General features: G+C 39.1%; 1 protein-coding gene across 2 annotated transcripts in view; it reads right to left on the bottom strand.

Annotated features, from left to right (window-relative positions):
- The window catches only part of DEPDC5 (DEP domain containing 5, GATOR1 subcomplex subunit), a 37,952-nt gene extending 13,601 nt beyond the window's left edge, over positions 1–24,351 (bottom strand). Inside the window, exons 1-26 of one of the 2 annotated variants that reach the window (XM_060785219.2) lie at positions 24,132–24,351; positions 19,528–19,601; positions 19,147–19,234; positions 15,756–15,802; positions 15,580–15,665; positions 13,554–13,637; positions 13,413–13,462; positions 12,964–13,033; positions 12,619–12,697; positions 12,470–12,531; positions 12,317–12,386; positions 11,201–11,273; positions 10,959–11,062; positions 9,058–9,132; positions 8,305–8,439; positions 7,742–7,803; positions 7,529–7,602; positions 7,032–7,101; positions 6,854–6,890; positions 6,051–6,171; positions 4,958–5,190; positions 4,592–4,798; positions 3,728–3,863; positions 3,552–3,643; positions 3,397–3,462; positions 2,616–2,772 (exon numbers count right to left, since the gene is read on the bottom strand). In XM_060785219.2, the coding sequence (XP_060641202.2) occupies positions 2,616–2,772; positions 3,397–3,462; positions 3,552–3,643; positions 3,728–3,863; positions 4,592–4,798; positions 4,958–5,190; positions 6,051–6,171; positions 6,854–6,890; positions 7,032–7,101; positions 7,529–7,602; positions 7,742–7,803; positions 8,305–8,439; positions 9,058–9,132; positions 10,959–11,062; positions 11,201–11,273; positions 12,317–12,386; positions 12,470–12,531; positions 12,619–12,697; positions 12,964–13,033; positions 13,413–13,462; positions 13,554–13,637; positions 15,580–15,665; positions 15,756–15,802; positions 19,147–19,234; positions 19,528–19,585 (2,336 nt within the window). In that variant the 5' untranslated portion in view covers positions 19,586–19,601; positions 24,132–24,351. Of the gene's footprint in view, positions 1–2,615; positions 2,803–3,396; positions 3,463–3,551; positions 3,644–3,727; positions 3,864–4,591; positions 4,799–4,957; positions 5,191–6,050; positions 6,172–6,853; positions 6,891–7,031; positions 7,102–7,528; positions 7,603–7,741; positions 7,804–8,304; positions 8,440–9,057; positions 9,133–10,958; positions 11,063–11,200; positions 11,274–12,316; positions 12,387–12,469; positions 12,532–12,618; positions 12,698–12,963; positions 13,034–13,412; positions 13,463–13,553; positions 13,638–15,579; positions 15,666–15,755; positions 15,803–19,146; positions 19,235–19,527; positions 19,602–24,131 lie in introns of both variants that reach the window. The other variant, XM_067473338.1, reaches the window with a different exon arrangement.
- Between the last annotated feature and the right edge of the window lie 28 nt (positions 24,352–24,379).

The raw sequence follows: 24,379 nt of genomic DNA on the forward strand, positions 1-24,379 counted from the left end.
ACAACCAGGGTTTTATAGACTTATTAGTCTGTGTAATTAGGATTATAAAATATTTATAAAAGTTCTGGTAAAAAGATTGAAAACAATAATGCCAAAAATAATCAAAGAAGATCAATATGGATTTGTGAAGAGAAGAAAAATTGGGGATCCAATAAAATGTGGTAATTGCAATAAACCACGCAAATTTGAATAAGAAAAAAAATTGGAATTCTCAAATTGGACGTTTATAAAGCTTTTGATAAGGCCAATCATACATTTTTGTTAAGATTGTATCAACGGCTGAATATGGGGAAACATTTTTGCAAAACATTGCAACAGTTGTATAGAAACTGTAAAGAAAGAGTAAGGGTGAACGATGGAAGGACAGGAGAAATCCCAATTTTAAATGATACAAAACAAGGTTGTCCATTTTCCCTTACTCTAGTTGTAATAGCGATAGAAATACTAGCTGAATGCATCAAGAATAGCACTAATTGGACAGGATATACAATAGAAAAGGAAGAAGGACAAAAGGAAGAAATAAAGCTCAATCATTTTGCTGATGATGCAATGATTATTACAAGCCAACCATTAAAAAATGGTACAGAACTCCTGCACAACTTTCACATTTCTTACCAGGAATAAAGGAAAGGTGTTGGCATGGTTGTGAACAAAGAGGGTTTTTAATCACATGATATGGGAACGTGATCAAATGCAAGAATACTGGAGAATGATTGAAGGAGAAATCAATAGAATGTGAAATCTACAAGTAATAATAGCTAATAGAAATGTATGAAAGGACTATTTACTTATTACAAGTATCTATATCCTTCTCAACCCGGGGGGGGGGGGAGGGGGGGCTCAGTACGGCTTACAACTGGCAAGCATTAGATGTCAACAACAAAACAAACAAGAGCAACATAAACACAAATTAAACATTGGTTAAAAGATTAAAAATTTCAATTAAAAACAATACTAACAACAATACAACCACATCCAAATCCAATTCACCATCCAGAGTCCCAGTCCGAGGCCTGTCCATTATCAATTCTCCTGAGTCATTGTGATTATTACTTCTAAGCCTGTGACCCGAATGCCTGGTCTCATAGCCATGATTTAAACTTTTTTTCTAAAGGAGAGGAGAGATGGAGACGACCTAATTTCACTGGGAAGTGTGTTCCACAGATGGGGGCCACCACCAAGAAGGCCCTGTCTCTTGTCCCCGCCAATCGCCCGCTTGCTAGGGTAACGAGATAGAGAGGAGGGCCTCCCCGATGATCTTAAACTCCGAGGTGGATCATAGAGGGAGATACGTTCAGACAAGTAAGCTGGGCTGGAACCTTATAGGGCTTTATAGACTAAGGCCAGCACTTTGAATTGCGTTCGGAAGTGGACCGGCAGCCAATGGAGCTGACGTAACAGGGGAGTGGTATGCTTCCTGTGTGTCGCTCTGGTGAGTAATCTGGCTGCCGCCGATTGGACTAGTTGGGAGTTTCCAAAGAGTCTTCAAAGGCAACCCTACATAGGGTGCGTTGCTGTAATCTTTTCGGGATGTAACAAGAGCGTGGACCACTGTGACCAGATCAGACTTCCCAAGGTACGGGCGCAGCTGGCACACAAGTTTTAATTGTGCAAAAGCTCCCCTGGCCACCGCTGAGACCGGAGGTTCCAGGCTCAGCGATGAATCCAGGATCACTCCCAAGCTGCAAAGCTGAGTCTTCAGGGGGAGTTTAACCCCATCCAACAGGAGTGAATAATATACAAAAAGAAAAATTGGTTGACAAATTAATAGCGTTTTAGTGAGGCGTTGGAAAGAAAAAATAAATTGGACTCTGACGAATTGGTGCAAGTTAGTATGTTAAATGTGGAAATAAGAAAACTGTAAATGGAGCAATATAGACAAAATGGAAAAGGTTATGATAATTAAGAGGATGTGGGAACCAGTCAGGAATCTCTTAGAGCATGGGTCCTCAAACTAAGGCCCGGGGGCCGGATGCGGCCCTCCAAGGTAATTTACCCGGCCCTCGCTCAAGGTCAACCTAAGTCTGAAACGACTTGAAAGCACACAACAACAATGACAACAATCCTATCTCATGAGTCAAAAGCAGGCCCACACTTCCCACTGGGATACTAATAAGTTTATATTTGTTAAATTGTTCTTCATTTTAATTATTGTATTGTTTTAAGTGATTTTTGCACTACAAATAAGATATGTGCAGTGTGCATAGGAATTCAAATTATAATCCGGCCCTCCAACAGTTTGAGGAACTGTGACCTGGCCCTCTGTTTAAAAAGTTTGTGGACCCCTGGCTTAGAAAATGTGTTAAGATGTGAAGTGGAAAAATTAAGATTGAGATTGATATTTCAATAGTAACTTCTGTAGTTTGCAGTATAAATTGTATGTCCAAGGAGGGGAGGGGGGAATGGAATGAAACAATAAAACAACTCCCAGATCCTGTTTATTGTGATGCAGTATACAATGCCACATACAGGGCTATACCTGTCCATATCGGCTTCCAGGAGGAGGTCATAGCATATATTGCGATATCGCCTTCTGTTCCCCATCTCATTCATTGGGGTAATAATCATTACACCCCCGGACGCTGCGTATCCTGATGCCATCTACAAAGGCGTACCTGTCCATATCGGCTTCCGGGAGAAGGTCGTAGCATCCCTCGGTGTAGTCATTCTGGAGGCTCTGGCGGTCGGGGAAGTAATCCGTGGTGAGGGGGAGGCAGGCCGGGGTAGTGAGGGACTTCCAGTCCACCCCGACGGTACAACAGAAGCCTGGCACTATGGGGGGAGCAGACAGGGTCAGCAGAACTGCCTCGTTGCATCATGGGGGCGGAAGGAGGAAACCATTCATTCGGGGAGGGGGGGTCGGGGAGGGGAAGCGGAGGCAGGAGTGAAAGGTTGCCCAGGACAGGACAGGAAGCCGGGGAAGGAGGAGGGCGGGAGAGGTGAAGAAGGAAGGAGGGTGGGGAGGAAAAGGAAGGAAGAAAGAAAGACAGAGTTTGTTAAAATAACGCAGGGCCCCCATGCCAACTCATCGTTCAACCCCTCATGCAATTTCGGATATGTCTAAAAGTATTCAAACGTTATTTAAATCAGGGGCAGGCAAGTAGGAGAGCTTGGAGAAGTGTGCCCTCTATTCATCACCCGTGGAATTAATTCACCCTCCTCCCCAATGAGCAGGTTTTAGTTAGCAAAGCAAGAGGACAAACTGTGAATGGCCCAGAACAAGACAAATTAAATATGAGCCTTCCCACCACCCCCCGATATTGAGTGATGGAGAAATAAGAGGAAAAACAGCCGCGGACAAGAAGTTGTGGGTTGTGGTGGGACTCTAGATTTAGGAACCAGGTCTCGTTCCCATCTCTTTTTCAGTTATGTTTTGGGTTCTACCTCAATACTTACTTGGATCTGGAGAGTTAGAGACTGATCCGTCGGCTGAGTCTTTGGCTTGGGTTCTGACGTTCGTCCCTGCGGGAAACCAAATTATCCAGTCAAAATGTTGAAATTTGGAGCCTGTTGATCTTCGTTTGTACAAAACAAGAGACTTTCATCAGTACCATGGCTCCCCGTTAACTGGTGAGGATAATCTTCTGTCCCGCTGAAACTTGAGAAGGAAACAGTGTCGTCTGGATGGCGGAAAACCCCGTGCCTGAAAAAGCCAAAAAGGATTCATAAGGCCGATTGACCAAACCCAAAGGACCCTAGATACACAGGATTTGGGGGCGAACCTGACCTCCCCGTGGCTTCATGGTAGGCGAGCTCCAGGAGTTCGGCAGAGGAATGCGTCCAATCCCGTTGTCCACTCCCTTGCATCTCCGCCATGTTCTGGCGGGTCTGGTGGTGGATTTGGATAGCTTCTCCTGATGGACCTGTCCAATCAATGATGGATGTAAATCTTCATTTATTCACAAATGTTAATTGTTAATTATACCAGTCTTGTTGTTTCCCCTGCTACATATCACTGATCATTTCATGTTACACCGTTCCCTGAGAACGGTATTCAAGGCAGCTTATATCACTTCCAAAGAGGCCATTAAAACATTTAATTTAAAAAAGTTAATCTCACTGTATGTTACACTTTATAAACAAACAAAAAATGAAGGCAAAAAAATGTGATGTGGCGGCAAAAAAAGCCAACAGGATTTTGGCCTGCATCAATAGTATAGCGTCTAGATCCAGGGAAGTCATGCTACCCCTCTATTCTGCCTTGGTTAGACCACACCTGGAATATTGTGTCCAATTCTGGGCACCATAATTGAAGGGAGATTTTGACTCTAAGATGGAATGTGTCCAGAGGAGGGTGACTAAAATGATCAAGGGTCTGGAGAACAAGCCCTATGAGGAGTGGCTTAAAGAGCTGGCCATGTTTAGCCTGAAAAGAAGGCTGAGAGGTAGATGAAAAGAAATTAGGGGGGCACCAGCCTTTCATTTCTAAAGTAGAATCATAGAGTTGGAAGAGACCTCATGGGCCACCCAGTCCTAATATACACATATATACACATAAATATGAGTTTTGAATTTTGTAACGGGTTTTTCATCGATTGCATAGCTCTCATCAGCAATTGAGGGAGACATGCAAACAGCATTCCTTACTCACCCACAGGGAAAGTGTGTACCCAACGCCGCCGGTTGGAGGTGAGTTTCATGGGCATCCGAGAGGGGGCAAAGGGGTTTATGAGGGCCCGTTGCGGGGCGTACCCTCCAGCTGAACGGAGGTGCAACATGGACTCGGCACTTCCGACGTGGAACCTTCCAGGAGCGCTGGAGTCGCGCTGTTGCGATTCCAACATGCTCTCCAGGGCGTCTGCAAAAAATACCACGAGAGAACATCGATTCATTGCTTGTTGCCATTCACAGTCTTTGGGTCCATATGGCGATGTTATATTTATCAAGACAACACATATAAACAAATTTGTAAAAAAATAAATATAGACGAGCTTCCAAATATCAGGATTGTCCTCACCTCGGTGGCCAGTGTATCCCAAGGAGCTGCTGACTTCATAGGTCGTGTGAAGGTGTGGGCGGGGGATCATGAGGATGTTGGAGATGCGGCCGAGGGAGCTGTCGTCCGAGGCCTGGCTCCGCGCTTCTTCTGGGGGAAGATGAAGTGCCCGGCCTCCCAGGCGGGAAGGGCTGGACGAGACGTCGTAGGAGCTTGAGCTTTTCCGGGGACGGCTCTCGCGTTCCCGGACTGACCTGCGCGGGAAATTCCCTACTTCATCACATGACACTAGGGCGACTGCAGGACAATCCACCGATTATGACAGGGCAGCCCCATGGTTATTGTGGGATAAGGCCATGGATATAACAGGACAATGTTCTGGGATAACACCATGAATATAGCAGGACAATCTCCTCGTTATTATGGGATAAGATCATGGATATGACAAAACAAGGCCCCGGTCATTACGAGATAGTGCCATGGATATAGTAGCACAAGACCCTGGTTATTATGGGATAAGGCCATGGATATAATTGGATATTATGAGATCAGATCATTGATATTACAGGACAACCCCCTTGTTATTATGGGATAATGCCATGGATATAACAGGACAAGTCCTTGGTTATTATAGGATAATGTCATAGATATAACAAACATGGCCCCAGTTCTTACAGGTTAATGCAATGGATATAATAGGATATTATGGGATTAGACCATGGATATAACAGGACAACCCCCTTGTTATTACAGGACAAGGGCCTGGTCATTATGGGATAATGCCATGAATATAGTAGCACAAGGCCCCACTTATTACGGGATAAGGCCATGGATATAATATAATATTATGGGATAAGACCATTGATATAACAAGACAATGCCCTGGTCATTATGGGATAACACTATGAATTTAGCAGCACAACCCACAGTTATTAAGGGGTAAGGCTACAGCTATAGCAGGAAAACTCCACTGTTATTATGAGACAATCCCCCAGTTGGGAGACACCTCTATGGTGACTATAGACAAACCCATAAAATTGCGTCCAGACGCCACCCTGGTGACTATGGAACAAGGCCACAGATAGGTATCACAGGAGGGAGGGCCCCCTCTCACCGGAATGGGGCACAACGCTGTGCCCGGGAGGGTCCAGGGAGCCTGAAGACCTGGCTATCATAGGCATCGTAGTCCACCTGGATTGGAAGGGCGTTCTCAGTTTCTTTCGGAGCTCCCAGCGCTGGAAACACAACACTAGGGTCACAACAGTAATTGAAACATTACGGAACAAGACAACCCTATGCCCATTACAGCACAGCACAATATCATGAGATGACGTTACAGCTATTAAGAGGCAGCTCTATGGTTACTATCAGACAACCCTTTGGTTATTATAGGACAACTGTACTATTATAACAAGAGTATCGACAGCACACTTACGATGGAGAAATCCTATAACTGTATGGTTATTATGGGACAAAGAAAGGATCAATATCCCACATATTAAGGAGGAATCCTATAATTTTTACGGGGCAAGCCCATGGTTATGATGAGACAACCCCATGGTTATAATGGGAATAACACCACCACTGTTATCACGGGACAACCGTATAATTATAATGGGACTAACAGAGCCACTGTTATTAAGGGACCACTCTACAGTTATTACAGGACAACTGTATGATTCTTAAGGGACGAGAGGATCACTATCCCACATATTATGGAGGAATCCTATAATTCTTATGGGGCAACACCATGGTTATGATGAGGCAACCCTATGGTTATAATGGGAATAACAACACTACTGTTATTACAATAGAACTGTAGTTATTACAGGACAACTGTATGGTTATTAATGGAGTAATACAGTGATTACAAGACTAACAACAAACTAAATTAAATAATTTGGGGAAATGACTCACATGAATCCTTGCTGTTCTTTGCCCTTTCACCCTGCGGCTGCGAAAGGCAGGAAAACAGAGAAAGAGTGAGGTCCGTGAGGGAACCATTTTATTTTACCAATAGCACCTTCAGAATTTAATTTAAGTTTGAAAATATCGGGGGGGGGGGGGGTAATATATGAAATGGGAATATCCTTACCTTTCTGCCTGCCAGCTTGATGCGTGGAGTGAAGCTATTACATTGGAGCTGGCTTTTTGAAGTGTAGAAACTGTAAAAAAAATATTTTGGTATATTGTTATTGACAACTCTAGAATTACATATATACACATACACACACACACAATACTAGCTGTCCCCTGCCACGCATTGCTGTGGCCCAGTCTGTATATATATTTTGTGTGTGTATATGTGTGTGCATATTTCTGTGTATATGGGTATATATGTGTGTTTGCATGTATATGTGTGTGTGTGGTTTTGTGAATGCATTGTAATGTATTTTTATTTTTAGGCTTTTTAAGTCTCTTCTGCTGTGTTTTTCAGTGTTTTTATGAGTGATGGTCACTTGTTGGCCTGATAGGTGTATTGTGTCCAAATTTGGTGTCAGTTTGTCCAGTGGTTTTTTTAGTTATGTTAATCCCACAAATGAATATTACATTTTTATTTATATAGATATACAATTCCTCAATGAGATATACCTGTGGTTTATCCAATGCGGTATGTTATAGTCATCTCCCAAACGGGAATCCCCAGGACTGGAACGATTGTGTAGCTGTAAGAAATAAAAAGGAAAAAAATGTGCCCTCAGGGCATTTTCTAGGTTTTCCAGCGCAACTCTATGGTATTCTTGCACAGGAGGTCCAGGAAATGCCTACAATAAATAAGAATGAGTAAGATAAACGAAGTCCTACCTTAAAGAGAGGAACGGCATGGAGGGGTTGCTCTCCCATACAGACCAAATCGACACCGATCCCTACCAAAAGTAAGGAAATATTTCATATGGTGAGTAATCCAATTCCCTCCATATATTATTGAACTACATCGCCCATCACAACTGGACAATTATCTCTCATCACTATTACACTGTATCCCCCATCATGATTGGACTATATCAATAATCACGATTGGACAACATCTCCCATCACAACTGGACTATACCATCAGGATTGGCCGATATTTCCCATCATGATTATATTATGTCTCTCATTACAATTGGATAGTATCTCCCATCATGACTGGATTATATCTCCTATCCTTTCTGAACGATATTTCCCATTATGATTAGACAATATCTCCCACCCTTACTTAACTATATCTCCTATCACAATTACACTATCTCCCATTCTGACTGGGCTATATCTCCCATTGCTGCTGTGATTATCACGCCGATGGAGAGAACCAAATATCAAACACTCACAAAAGAAGATGAAGTTTATTAAATCAATGTCTAATAAATATGGGTTTGTTTGTTTACCGTTATCGATCATGCGTTGCTTGGTCAGGATCATGAGGAGGCGGTCCACCTCAAAGACGCCCACACCGGGTGTGATCACTACCGACATCTGACCCGTCCGGTCAAAATTTCGGTTGATGTAATGCTTGTCAAAGACTGGTTGGGATAAACAAAGAAAGTCGTGTTATTTTTTCGGACAAGTCTGAGATTTCTTTACAAATCTCTTCTTACAAATTTGAAGTGTTTTTTTCAAGTTCAAGTCTTTTCTGAGTCTCTTTTTACTTATTTGAAGTTTGAGAATTTTTTTTTCAAATCTTTATACAAATTTGAAATATTTTTACAAGTTTGAGAATTTTCTAAGAATTTCTTTATACAACTCTGAAACATTTTCTATGGGGAAATTTTCATTTTCATAGGTCAAGTCTATCAACTCCAAAACTTAATTATCTCTCCTCTAAACTGACTAATGAGCAAGGACAAAACGGTTGATTCCTCCATCCCCACTGGGTCCTCAAAATTAAGATTGTACAAATCCCAGATTTTTTATGGTTTTCGAGATATTTCTATGGGTCCTAGACAAGCCAATCATACAGCATTTCCTTTTTCGATGGGAAAGCTTTCATTTACATAGGTTTCGTCTTTCAAAATGTATCTGTGACTCAATGAAATGGACAAAACCAATGACTCTCGCTTCCTATAATTCGGATAATACTACTAACAATGCAATACTGTGATCTCACTACACTTCTGATCTGCGGTAGTCTTTCTGCTCACCATTAAAGGACAGGTTGATGGCCTCCAAATAGTTTCCTTGGGCTGAGGTCGAATTACGTCCCGGAGGGAACCCCTCTAGGAGAGAAGGATCACCAGATGAGTCATAGGATCCCATTCATCCTCAAAATATGCCCCCTCTAGGCATTTTCTAGGTCCTCCCACACCACTCTATGGTACTCTAGATGAAAGTCAATGAATTTCTATTTGAAACACAAACAGTATGAATGAATTCCTATATGGAAGGTAAATGATTTTCTACACGAAAGTAAAGGAATTTCCATACAAATTTAAAATTAATTCCTATATGAAATGTAAAGAAATTTTGTATTTTATAATATTTTATTTGTATTTTAATATGTTTTATATCACATTTTATTTAGCGCTTTATTATATACTAGCTTGAGTACATGGCAGTGCCTGGGTTATTTGAAAACGGCATTGTTTGTTTTGGAGTGTTAGGTCATATTATTTAATAAATTAATAACACTATTAGAAAAGGAGTCTTTGATTTTGTTGTTTATGAATGCTCCCATTAGAAAATGCATAAGGATGTGGGTGAACTACAATTCCCAGATTCCCTGGGAAATAACCCTGAAACCCCACTAGTATTAACAGTTGGCCATGTTGGGTCTGTGTATCAAGATCTCTGGATAAGGGTGAACAACAACTCCCAGAGCCAAGGTCATTCACCCCTAAACCCTGCTTGTACGCACAGTTGGCCATGTTGGGTCTGTGTGCCAAGTTTGGTCCAGATCTGACATCAGTTGGGTTCAGGCCAATCTGAATAAGGGTGAACTACAATTCCCAGATTCCCAGAACAGTAACCCCAAACCCCTCCAGTATTCACAGCTGCCCATATTGTTGCCCTGTATGCCAAGTGTTGCCCAGGTCCGTTGCGGGCTGGGTTCAGTGTTCCCTGGATGCAGGCAAACTACAACATCCAAAATCAAGATCTATTCCCACAAACCCCTGCAGTATGTTCACTTAGTCATGGGGCTTCTCTGTGCTAACTTTGGTCCCAGTGCATTGTTGGTGGGGGTCAGTTTCTCTGCATGCATGTGAACTATAATGGCCATAAATCAAGATCAATGTCCCCCAAACTTCTCCAGTATGTTCCGTTGGTCGCTGGGAATCTGTGTGCCAAGTTTGGTCCAGATCCGTCATTTGTGTGGGTGTCAGTGTGTATGGCAGTTTCTGATTGGCTGCCACCTCTACAGGCCATTGTGACCCCATGGAAGACTAACATGGACCAAACTTGGCACACATAACCCCCATGACCCACTTTACGTCCTGGTGCTGTTTGAGAGAGGATGGACCACAGATGATGGGATTTGCAGTACTTTCAATCACTTCGGCTACAACAGACCATGGGATATTATAAGCAGGCATTGTTTGTTTTGGGATGTTAGGTAATATCACTTAAGTTTGGTCCAGATCCGTCGTTACGATGTGTTCAGTACTCTCTGGATAAAGAGAACTACAGCTCCCAGATTCCCAGGGCAATCACCCCCAAACCCTGCCAGTATTCACATTTGGCCATGTTGGGTCATCAGCTGGGTTGAGTGCTCTTGGGATGCAGGTGAACTACACCTCCCAAAATCAAGGTCATTTTCCCCAAACCTCTGTAGTATGTTCAGTTGGTCATGGGACTTCTCTGTGCCAAGTTTGCTCCTGGTCGATTGTCAGTTTCTCTGGATGCAGATACAAGTACAACTTACAGATTCTGAGGGCAATCATCCCTAAATCCTGCCAGTTGGCCATGTTGAGTCTTTGTGCCAAGTTATAGATGTGTGGGTGTGTTTCTATACTATTCATTGAAATATGAATATTATTAAATGTATTTCTATGTGAAATATTAAATTCATTTCTATATGAAACCTATAAAGGAGTATTTTCCCCACCCGCTTGCTCCAGTCGGACCAGGACGGGGTACTGGATGAAGAGCTTCTTGATGGTAACGAGTAATGAGGTCCATTCCTCCCGCCTCTCGTTCTGGACCACGACCCTGAAAGCATCACAGAGAATGACAACAGGAAGTGAGCTAAGGTCACTTCATGTCATGTCCCCAAAAAGGGTGTTCCATGGGGAAAACCAATGGAGTAAATCAATGACAGAAGTGGAACTGTATTAGGGAGGAACCTACTTGTAAAAATCCTCATAGGACCGGCCTTGGTGATCTTGTTGAATGGCGGGGCGGTGCGATTCTGGAAAGTCGCCTAAAATACAGAGGGAGGAAGAGAAAACATTTAAATAAATATCCACTTGGTTGAATGATTATGAACGTTTCCCCCCTTCCAAAAAGTTATTCAGAATTTACAGTTATGACTGTCCTTATTATAATTCTTCCTCTTATCGTTATTTTGTTCCATATAGGATTTACATTACAGGGAAATAATCTCAAGTTTGAATTATTATAATTATTTCTTACTATTATTTTTGGATATTTTGTTGTTCATTTTACGATTATTTTGATTGATTTATGTTAATGAGGAAATAATCTCAAACTGAGCAAAATTGAAACGAAGGAAGGAATTATTATAATTATTTCTTACTATTATTTTTAGTATTTTCTTAATTTTTCTATTATTTCGGTTGATAGTTCAATACAGAATTTGCTTTATGGGGAAATAATCTCAAATAGTAAGAGAGAAAAGTGAAAACATGGAAATTGGAAGGAAAAAGTGAAAGCAGGGTAATTAAAGAGCAAAACATGAAAACCAGGGAAATTTAAATACGAGGAAAATGGGAAAATTTTAATATGAGCAAAACAAGAAAATGGGGAAATGTAAATATGAGGAAAACGTGAAAAAAGAGCAATTTAAATACAATGAAAATATGACAACAGGGAAATTTAAATATGAACAAAATGAACAAAATGTGAAAACGGGGAAATTTAAATACGAGGAAAAAGTGAAAATGGGGAAAATTAAATATGAGAGAAACATGAAAAAGGGGAAATTTAAATGTGAGCAAAATGTGAAAACGGGAAAATTTTAACATGAGGTAAATGTGAAAATGGGGAAATTTTAACATGAGGGAAATGTAAAAACTTAAATACGAGGAAAAGTGAAAAAGGGGAAATTTAAAAATGAGGGAAATGTGAAAACGGGAAAATTGAAATATGACCAAAACATAAAAATGGGAAAATTTAAATACGAGGAAAAAGTGAAAACGGGGAAATTTAAATAAGAGCAAAATGTGAAAACAAGAAAATTTAAATATGAGTGAAAAATGTAAATGGTCTTGCACAAGGACTTACTTATGGACCTAGCCTCGTAGAACGTTCTAGAAAAAAGGACGACGGTCACTTCGTGGCTGCAGTTCTTCTCCTGAAGGAGACAACATACATTTGTTAGACCTTCACAAAGCAATGACAACAAAAACAACAACAACAAAACAACAACAAGCTGACCTTCCACTTGGTGAAAAGGTCAGCCAGGAAACCGTTGACGGCCTTCTCAAAATAGAGGTCACCTGCGTAAATGAAAATACCCAGAAATTATAATCTTGTTATTATTGTAATACATTTTATGTTTCATTATATTTGTTTTCTTCCCATACCATAAATGTCGAAATCCCACATTTCGCAACTCATCTGGATAAAGATGTAAACCATGGCGGAGGTTGAGCGGAAAACCACCTGTGAGGCATAGAAATATATGCCTCAGTATATGTATATACTAAGCTCTGCAGCTGATCCTTTCCAATTCCAATTTTCATTTTTTGAGCATTTGCTCCAAAATTGGCTGGGTTTCATACTTAAAAGACTCCAATCATTTTAATTTAGGGCATAACAAATATATCTGACATGTTTTGGTCCTGATCCATTGAAGCCAATGGGAGCCTTCATGGAACAAATCAACAAATGTGCATATATATTTTCAATTATATCAGGAAATGTCTTACCCGAGTGTCTTCGCTGATATAACCACAAGTCACTTTTTCGCTTTTAACCCAAAGCTCTCCGGCTTGGGCCCTATAAAATCAAATATAACAATAGTAATCAACAACACTAAAAAATGTGAATAATAAAATTTAAATAAATAAAAAATGTAAATAATTAACAAATTAAAAATGAGTAATTAATTCAATCAAAGTTTACTAAAAATATAAATAATTATTTAATTCAATTGAAATAATGAATTATGAATTATGAGCCATAAACTAATTTAAATACATAAAATACAATTCTAAATCCTCAAATAGATTCACTAACTTACAATATTATTGAATATAATATATTAAAATATTAAATAAATATAACATAAAATATTATCAATATTAAATAAAATTAGAAAATATAAAATATAATATTATTATATTAATGATATAATAATAAACAATGAGAGTAATACCGAATTCCGGCAAATTCCACTTTCTGAGTGACGTACGCACAGGTGCCGACCTAAGAAGTGAATGCAAATAATACATAAATAAATTTGTAACATACAAATAAATTCTGCAAATTAGGCAAACGAATAAATTATGCAAATCACCAAGCTCTTCTTTAGCCGCCACATATCCCCTCGACCGATGTACTGATCTTTGAAGGTTAATTCTACCAAATCGAGGGTCACATCCTGGAAATGCAAAATAATGCATTATTATTATGAATATGTTAATAATTATTATTTTAATGTATTATTTTAATTGCTATTATTTTATTTTGAATTATTATTATTTTTTCAATATATTACTTTAATTAATTCTTTCCTTCATTTCTACCCCTCCCTTCTCCCACAAGGGGACTCAGGGAGACTTTACATAAGCATCAGTCAACATATACATTCAATTAAAAACAGTAAAGCTTGATTAAAACATTACAAAAATCATCAAAAAATCATCAAAAAATTTAACATTCAACTAACATGCCGCTAAAACCAAGATCCAGCCAAACAAATCCAATGCCATAATGTTCAAGTTTCCTTTCCAAGCTGCCATTGTCTTCTGGTCAATGCCTCTAGTCAAACGCCTGGTCCCACAGCCAGGTCTTCAGTTGTCTCCTGAAGGACAGAAGGGAGCTGGCCAGCCTGATGTCCTTAGGGAGGGAGTTCCACAGACGGGGGCCACTGCTGAGAAGGCCCTGTCTCTTGTCCCCAACAACTGCATTTGTGAGAATGGTGCGATCGAGAGCAGGGCCTCTCCTGACGATTTTAAGCTGCGAGATGGTTCATAGCAGGAGATACGTTTGGACAGGTAAACTGGGCCAGAACCATTTAAATTATATTACTATAATTATTGTTATTATTATTTAAATTGATATTGTTTTCTCATTCACAGTGCTCTCTGTATGTACAATAATTCCTATAAATCAAAGTGAAGCCTTCCTCTGTTTGCTGTTTGCCATAGGAAAGAGTAGGAAAAGGTTAAGGGGGAGGCAGAGGGCGGGGTTACGCAAATTCCACGCCAATAGAGAGAGAAAGAAACCCTGGGATGTCCATTCTGGAAGAAAAACACAACATCTAGGATGGAATCATCCCCGAATGTAAGCCTTCAATTGGCTGGCGGGCACTATGGTGTTTGGGGAGGACGTTTATTATGTTTTATTTATTTATTTTTGACATTTATATGCCGCCCTTTTCACGCCGAAGGGGACTCAGAGCGGCTTACAAGTAGTATACAATACAATAAATAAAATAAATACAGTATCTTCCTGGACCCCTCTCTTTACTCTGGTCCCGGAGTAGCAGTTGGTGTTGAGGGAGGGGCTCCCAACGGATGATGCTGTAGACAAGACGTTGGCAGGGGCTGGGCTACATGCTTATGGCGTTCACTACAACCTGCAATGTCCTTGGAGGGAGTGCCTTTGGAGGCTTCTCAGCACTTGAAATACTGAAGGCAAACCCACTATGGTGGGCAAACCTGCTAGCACACCTTTTTACAAGGATCAACGAAAAGGGGTTCATGCCAAAGGCATGGACCTCCTCCATAATGGTCCCAATATTCAAAAAAGGAGACCAAAATGATCCAACAAACTATCGACCTATTAGCCTGCTCTCTATAATAGGAAAGATGTATGCCAAGCTTCTCCAGACTAGGCTAGAATCATGGGTCAACCAAAACAACATAATGGCCCCGAGCAAGCAGGATTTTCTAAGGGGAAATCATACACATTTTCACTTTTATTATGTGTATAGATGTATAGAAGATAGATAGATTAAAATATATTATTCTTATAATAGTATTACATTTCTAAATTATATTATTATTGTTATATTATAATCTAGTTTATATTATATTATTAAAAGGTCTTATAGTTATACAAAATATATTACATTTATATAAAACATATTAATATAATAGTAATATTTTGGAACATTACTATAGTATATTATTCAAATACATTCAATTATTAAAACATATCATCATATATTATATAATTCTTATTAAAATATTTATGCCCTTGTCCTCTGTCTAGCCAGACTTTCTCTTAGAAGCATGAGCTGCTATAATTATAATTTATTACATTTTTATTAAAATATATTATATTAAATTATTATTGAATTACATTATAATATTTACCTTTGGATCGACGACATTGACATGCACATCTTGGTAGGGCCTCAGGCGGAAGACCTGAGCAACTGTCTGGTCTACGCTGATGGTTTCTGAAAGGAGCATAATAATAGTATCATATATATACACACACACACACACACACACACATATATTCTACCATCTTTCTATGATAGCCTTACCTTTCTGTAAATCTTCTTTGAGCGATTTGACTTGAAGGAGGAGAGGACTGCAATGAAATAAATACAATTATTCTTATTCTTATATAGTTTTATATAAGAATATAAAATTACAGTTTCCCCCTGTAATATTTGCAAGCCCTATATATCTATATTCATATCTATCTATCTAGACATCTCTCTCTTTATAATTATATCTATATAGGATTTGCAAAGACTTGCAAACATGTGAGGGGAAAATTCATATATAAAATTATTTTTATATATACACATATACACACACAGATATACAGATATTTAATATAGGTACCTCTATATTTATTGATACCTATATAGGATTTGCATTACAAACATGTGAGTGGAAGATTCCCATATATAAATAACGCATACATATACAGGTACATAGAAATCTCTAGATATCTATATATATATAGGATTTGAAAAGACCTGCAAACATATGAGGGGAAATTAATGTATAAAATTAATGTATATACATAGATATAAATATATAGATACGTAGGGACTGCAAAGGCTTGCAGGGTGAAATGCCTATATATCTGTAGGCGAGATTAACAAATATTTCAGGGGAAAATGTTTTTATAGCAGAACAGAAGCAGAAAAGAAAACACACTGTTTAGGGAGGGGAAGATGAGAGAGAAATATATAATATATTGGAAGCAATGGCCTCCAGGCTCCGCTGCCCGGCTTGACCCCATTATAAGCCAAGGGAGGCTTTTTCAGACCATAAAAAGGTCTGAAAAATTCAGCATATCTTTGACTATATACGATATATCATATTATTTGTTTGCAGTATTATTAGTATTAGTATCATATTATTCATGTGTAGATTATTGTGTAATTTGTTTGTAGTATTATTCATATTATTATATTACTTGTAGTATTACTACTAGTTTTTTAGAGTATTATATCATCTTTTTGTTTGCAGTATTACTAGTATTAGTATATTATATTATGTGTTTGTAGTATTAGTCTTATTATAGATTATATTATTCGTTTGTAGTATTATTATTTGATACTTTATTATAATGTGTTACTACTATTTTTCATTTTATTATCAGAATATTATATATTATATTAATATTATGTACCATTATTTTTAGTAGTATTCCATTAGTAGTAATATTTTGTTGTATAGCTTATTTTATATTTTCTAATTATTTTATATACATGAAAATAAATTGTTTTTAATTTATTATTTCCTTTTAAAATCCATGCTAGAATATAAATATTTAACATGAGAAAAATAATCAAACAACTATTAAAATTAAAACAAATTCAAATTACCTGTATTATATATTACTATTATTTATATAATAAATAAACATACATATTATTTATATCACTATTTTATATTCCTATTGTTATATATTGTTATATTATTGTGTTATATTAATACTATTGCCATTATTATAGATTATTATTATAATATATTATTTATATAATATTTATTTGTCGTGTCAGAACAACCAGTCAAATTATATTACATTTCTAACAGAACAAAGCAAACAAGCAGATTACAAAATTTGTGAGTATGAGAGTTGATTAAATGTCCTTTGACCAGTATCTGGCCACTTGGAGTGCCTCTGGTGTTGCTGCAAGAAGGTCCTCCCTTGTGCATGTGGCAGGGCTCAGGGTGCATTGCAGCAGGTGGTCAGTGGTTTGCTCCTCTCCACACTCGCATGTCGAGGATTCCACTTTGTAGTCCCATTTCTGAAGGTTGGCTCTGCATCTCGTGGTGCCAGAGCGCAGTCTGTTCAGTGCCTTCCAGGTCGCCCAGTCCTCTGTGTGCCCAGGGGGGAGTCTCATTGGGTATCAGCCATTGGTTGAGGTTCTGGGTTTGGGCCTGCCACTTTTGGACTCTCGCTTGCTGAGGTGTTCCAGTGAGTGTCTCTGTAGATCTTAGAAAACTATTTCTAGATTTAAGTCGTTGACGTGCTGGCTGATACCCAAACAGGGGATGGGCTGGAGATGTCTCTGCCTTGGTCCTTTCACTACTGGCTGCTACTTCCCGGCGGATGTCAGGTGGTGCAATACCGGCTAGACAGTGTAATTTTTCCAGTGGTGTAGGGCGCAGGCACCCTGTGATAATGCGGCATGTCTCATTAAGAGCCACATCCACTGCTTTAGTGTGGTGAGATGTGTTCCACACTGGGCATGCATACTCAGCAGCAGAGTAGCACAGCGCAAGGGCAGATGTCTTCACTGTATCTGGTTGTGATCCCCAGGTTGTGCCAGTAAGCTTTCGTATGATATTGTTTCTAGCACCCACTTTTTGCTTGATGTTCAGGCAGTGCTTCTTGTAGGTAAGAGCACGGTCCAGAGTGACTCCCAAATATTTGGGTGCGCTGCAATGCTCCAGTGGGATTCCTTCCCAGGTGATCTTCAGAGCTCGGGATGCTTGTCTGTTCTTGAGATGAAAGGCACATGTCTGTGTTTTAGATGGGTTGGGGATCAGTTGGTTTTCCCTGTAATAGGCAGTAAGAGCACCTAGAGCTTCGGAGAGCTTCTGTTCAACCATCTCAAAGCTCCCTGCTTGAGCAGTAATGGCACGATCATCAGCGTAGATGAAACTCTCTGTCCCTTCTGGCAGTGGCTGGTCATTTGTGTAGATGTTGAACATGGATGGGGCAAGCACGCTCCCCTGAGGCAGGCCGTTCTTCTGTTTCCGCCATCTGCTTCTCTGACCCTGGAAAAAGCTCCTGTTTTGTAACAAGTTTCCTAAGAGGCGGGTGAGGTGGTAGTCCTTTGTGATATCATACATTTTTCTCAGGAGGAGGCGGTGGTTCACAGTATCATAGGCTGCTGACAGGTATATGAAGACAGCTCCTGTGATCTGCTGCCTTTCAAAACCATCTTCTATGTGCTGAGTGAGGTTCAACACTTGCGATGTGTAGCTTTTGCCTTTTATGAAGCCAGCTTGCTGTGGGATCAGACAGGGGTCTAGTTTTTCCATAATTCTATGCAAAATAAGTCCCTCCAGAACTTTGTAGAGGTGGCACAACAGGGAGATTGGTCTGTAGCTTTTTGGATCATTTATATAATATACAGGATTAGTTTAGTGTTTACACCTTAGTTTATTTTTCTGGTTATTTAATATTTAACGCTTATTTTACTTAAGTGATATTTGTCTTTACTATTCTAATGTAGCACAAATCCTATGGAAAATCATACGTCTTTTTGACATTAATATTGAAATCTGAAATATATACAGAAAGCCTTTACTATAACAATTATTATATTTTCTTTATTTTTATCCCAATTTCCTCCTAATACAGATATATAAATAATACTATGCTCATAAAAACAGGACAAATGCATTAGAATATAAATACATGAAAACTTAAAATAATAACATTAATAATTAATATTTGACCTGTATTCGTCATTGGGGTGAGCGATTTCCACAATATCTCCCAATTTAATATGAAGAAATACTTTGGGATTGACCACCAGCTCATCATCTGCAAAGCAATAAATAATAATTGTTATGACTATTAATATTTTAAGAATAATATGTTTTAATATAATACTTCATAATATATTTTAATAACGGTAATCATAATTTAATAAGAACAATATCTATAATTTCAAAACAATAATATATTTTAATATTTTAAATATATATTTGATTATTATAATATAATTTTAAAATAATATAATTTAATATTACTTATAATGCTATACTTCAGTAATAATTATATATATATATATATATATATATATATATGCAATATTTAGTTTCCCATGAACTAACCGCTGCTGCCGAAGCCTTTCTTATGGATGACGAGTTTGTAGACTTTGTTGGTTTTCATCTTGAGGCTTCAAATCCTTCAAAAAATAGAAATATTCCTTTAAGAAAATGTATTTCACCATAGAATTGCATTAGACAAGGACTGAGAATCTCCCCATTAATTATTATATTATAATGATATTATCATTATTATATTACTATTATATTATTACTATAGTATATAATCAGTGGCTGACTGGGAGCTCTGGCGTGGGCTGGTCCATGAGGTCATGAAGAGTCGGAGACGATTGAACAAATGAACAACAAAAATATGATCAGTGGAGTACCCAATGGCGCAATGGGTTTTGTCCTTTCGCAAGCAGGACTGCTGACCAAAAGATCGGTGGTTTGAATCTGTCAGCTCCAGCGTTCCATGAAGGGACATGAGAGAAGCCTCCCACAGGATGGTATAACATCTGGGCATCCCATAGGCAACGTCTTTGCAAATGGCCTATTCTCTCACACCAGAAATGACTTGCAGTTTCTCAAGCCGCTCTTGACACATACACAAAACTTTTATTACAGTTTTATTATCAATGTTATTAAAATGCTGGGCTTGAGCACAGCAGGTTAAACCACCAGCTGCAGTTAATTTTGTCAGTTGAAAGGCTATCAGTTTGAAGTCAGGCTGAGTTCCCGGCCTTTAGCTCAGCTTCCGCTTACCTAGTGGTTCGAAAGGAAATATGAGTTGATAAATAGGTACCACTTAAAAGCGGGGGGGGGGGGGGGGGGGGGGGGGTTCTGAAGCACCCAAAATACCTAATACGCCAAATTTGAATACTGGTGGGGTGGGGTGATTTTGTCATTTGGGAGTTGTAGTTGCTGGGATTTATAGTTCACCTATATTCAAAGAGCATTCCAAACTCCACCAATGATGAATGGAACCAAAATTGCCACACAGAACTCCCATGACCAACCGAAAATATTGGAAGGGTCGGTGGGGACAAGAGAGAGGGCCTTCTGGGTGGTGGCCCCCGCCTCTAGAACGCCCTTCCAAGGGAAATAAGACAGGCCCCATCCCTCCCCTCCTTTTGTAAGAGCTTGAAGACCTGGTGGCCTTTGAGAATGACCAGTTCTAGTCCAGAGTTATAGCACTGATCTTAATTCCCTCATATTTTGAGTTTGCACTAGCTTTGTCCCAGCTTTTAATTGCTCTGAACAGGCAGGATTACTTTTAATATACATGTGTTATTCTGATAATTTTATGCTTATGTTGTTTTGTTAATTTTATGTTATGCTGTTTACTTTGTATGTTTCGGTGATGTTACTTGGAAAATGCCCTGAATCCCCCTTATTTACTAGCCGTCCCCTGCCACATGTTGCTGTGGCCATCTGTCTATATGTGTTTTATGTGTGTATATCTGTGTGTATGTGTTTGCGTTTATATATGTGGTTTTGCGCATGCGTTGTAATGTAATTTTTGTTTTTTGGCTTTTTAAGTCTCTTTAAGTTTGAGTCCACAGTGATCTCTGGATGTAGATGAACTACAAGTCCCAAACTCAAGGTCAGTGCCCACCAAACCCTTCTAGTGTTTTCTGTTGTTAATGGGAGTTCTGTGTGCCACGTTTGGGTCAATTCCATCATTGGTGGAGTTTAGAACGCTCTTTAAATGTTAGTGAACTACAAATCCCAGCAACTACAACTCCCAAATGACAAAATCGATTTTTTTTTTTAGTGAAGGTCACTCCTTGGGTTAGGAGGTGTCTCGTGGCCAAATTTGGCTGCAATTTGTCCAGTGATTTTTGAGTTCTGTTAATCCCACAAACGAACATGACATTTGTATTTATATAGATTACTAGCTGTCCCCTGCCATGCATTGCTGTGGCCCAGTCTGTGTTTTTGTGTTTTGTGTGTATGTATATGCATATATGTGTGTGTATATATTTGTGTATATGTGTATATATGTGTGTTTGTGTTTATATGTTTTTTGCGCATGCATTGTAATGCATGTTTTGTTTTTTGGCTTGTTGGCATGATAGGCGTATTGTGTCCAAATTTGGTGTCAGTTCGTCCAGTGGTTTTTGAGTTCTGTTAATCCCACAAACAAACATTACATTTTTATTTATATAGACTAGCCGTCCACTGCCACATGTTGCTGTGGCCCAGTCTGGTGATCTGGAAAATAAAGTAACGAGAAGGTGTTGAATTCTAATATATGTAATTTCTTTATGCTTGTGGGTAAACAGTATTTCTTGTTGTTTTTTGTCAGTGTTGATGTGGAGATTGTCTGGTTTGCCTACTCAGGAACATGCAACATATCATTGTCCTTCTTCAGGGGTCCCTTTCAAATCTATGATACTATATCTGTGCGTGTGTGAATCATATCTATCTATATCTATGGTTGTTTGTCAGGAGGGCTTTGATTACCTTTTCTTGCTCTGGTGAAGGGAGTTGGACTGGATGACCTTGAGTATTTTCTGTTGGTCATGGGAGTTCTGTGTGGGAAATTTGGCCCAATTCTGTCGTTCGTGGGGTTCAGAATGCTCTTTGATTGTAGGTGAACTATAAATCCCAGCAACTTCAACTCCCAAATGTCAAGGTCTATTCCCCCCAACTCCCAAATGCCAAATTCAATTTTTTTGAGTGATGGTCGCTCCTTGGGTTAGTTGACGTCTTGTGGCCAAGTTTGGCAGTAATTCGTCCAGTGGTTTTTGAGTTATGTTAACCCCACAAACGAACAGTGGAACTCTCTGCCCCGGAGTGTGGTGGAGGCTCCTTCTTTGGAAGCTTTTAAACAGAGGCTGGATGGCCATCTGTCAGGGGTGATTTGAATGCAATATTCCTGCCTCTTGGCAGGGGGTTGGACTGGATGGCCCATGAGGTCACTTCCAACTCTTTGTTTCTATGATTCTATGAACATTACATTTTTATTTATATAGACTAGCCGTACCCTGCCATGTGTTGCTGTGGCCCAGTCTGCATATATGGTTTGTTTGTGTGTGTGTATGTGTGTATGTATCTCTATCTATATATGCAAACACACATATATACACATATACACAAATAGATAGATAGATAGGTGTATATGTGTGTGTGTGCATATGTGTATATGTATATTGTATGTGCTTGTGTATATATGTGTATGTATGCATGTGTATATGTAAATATATGTGTATGTGTGCATGTCTATATGTATGTGTATATTTGTGTGTGCTTGTGTACATGTGTGTGTGTATGTATGTATGTGTGTGCAAGTGTATATGTATATATAGTTTATTTTGGGGGGGGTTAAGTCCGTTCTGCTGGGTTTTTTGTGTGTTTTTAGGGGTGATGGACACTCACTGGCCTGATAGGTGTCTTGTGTCCAAGTTTGGTGTCAATTCACCCAGTGGTTTTTGAGTTCTGTTAACCCCACAAATGAACATTACATTTTTATTTATATAGACTAGCCATACCCTGCCATGCGTTGCTGTGGCCCAGTCTGTATATACAGTGTGTGTGTGTGTGAATGTGTGTATATATATCTATCTATCTATCTATCTATATATGCAAACACACATATATACACATATACACAAATAGATAGATAGATGTATGTGTGTGCATATGTATATTGTGTATACGTGTGCGCTTGTGTATATATGTTTATGTATGCATGCATGTGTATATGTAAATATATGTGTATGTGTGCATGTGTATATTTGTGTGTGCTTGTGTACATGTGTGTGTGTATGTATGTGTGCAAGTGTATATGTATATATAGTTTATTGGGGGGTGGGTGGGGTTTAAGTCCGTTCTGCTGATTTTTTAGTGTGTTTTTAGGGGTGATGGACACTCATTGGCCTGATAGATGTATTGTGTCCAAGTTTGGTGTCAATTTGTCCAGTGGTTTTTGAGTTCTGTTAACCCCACAAATGAACATTACATTTTTATTTATATAGACTAGCCGTACCCTGCCATGTGTTGCTGTGGCCCAGTCTGCATATATGGTTTGTTTGTGTGTGTGTATGTGTGTATATATCTCTGTCTATCTATATATGCAAACACACATATATACACATATACACAAATAGATAGATAGGTGTATATGTGCATATGTATATTGTGTATATGTGTGTGCTTGTGTATATATGTGTATGTATGCATGTGTATATGTAAATATATGTGTATGTGTGCATGTATGTGTGCATGTCTATATGTACGTGTATATTTGTGTGTGCTTGTGTACACATGTGTGTGTGTATGTATGTGTGCAGGTGTATATGTATATATAGCTTATTTGGGGGGGGGGGGTTCTGCTGGTTTTTTAGTGTGTTTTTAGGGGTGATGGACACTCATTGGCCTGATAGGTGTATTGTGTCCAAGTTTGGTGTCAATTCGTCCAGTGGTTTTTGAGTTCTGTGAATACCACAAACGAACACTACATTTTTATTTATATAGATTATTATTATTATATTATCATTACCTTACAATCATATCAGTATTATATTATTACATTATCGTTCTTAAATTAATATTATTATAATATATTACAATTATATTATGACTGTATCATATTACAGAAGGGAGACAGGCAGGCAGGCCTCTGCGGGATTCCCCCCTATGTAGATCATAATGGTTCAACCCACCTGGGTCTCCTGAATGGCGGGCCGAACCAACTGCGACCGGGAAATGGGGCGGGGCCAGGCGAGGCGGAGAGGCTGAGACCCAACCACCCCTTGCCTCTGGAATGCCCTGGGCTTCGAATGGAGAGCGGGACTCCCGGCGCGTGTATAAACACCACGGAGGCCTAGAGCGTCCCCATCCGGGTATCTCTTTCCTCCTAAGATTGGGACAAGGCGGAAGGAAGGCACTGGAGTCAGTCCCCGGATGTAGA

This window comes from Anolis sagrei, chromosome X (assembly GCF_037176765.1).
Source record: "Anolis sagrei isolate rAnoSag1 chromosome X, rAnoSag1.mat, whole genome shotgun sequence".
NCBI lineage: Eukaryota > Metazoa > Chordata > Lepidosauria > Squamata > Dactyloidae > Anolis > Anolis sagrei.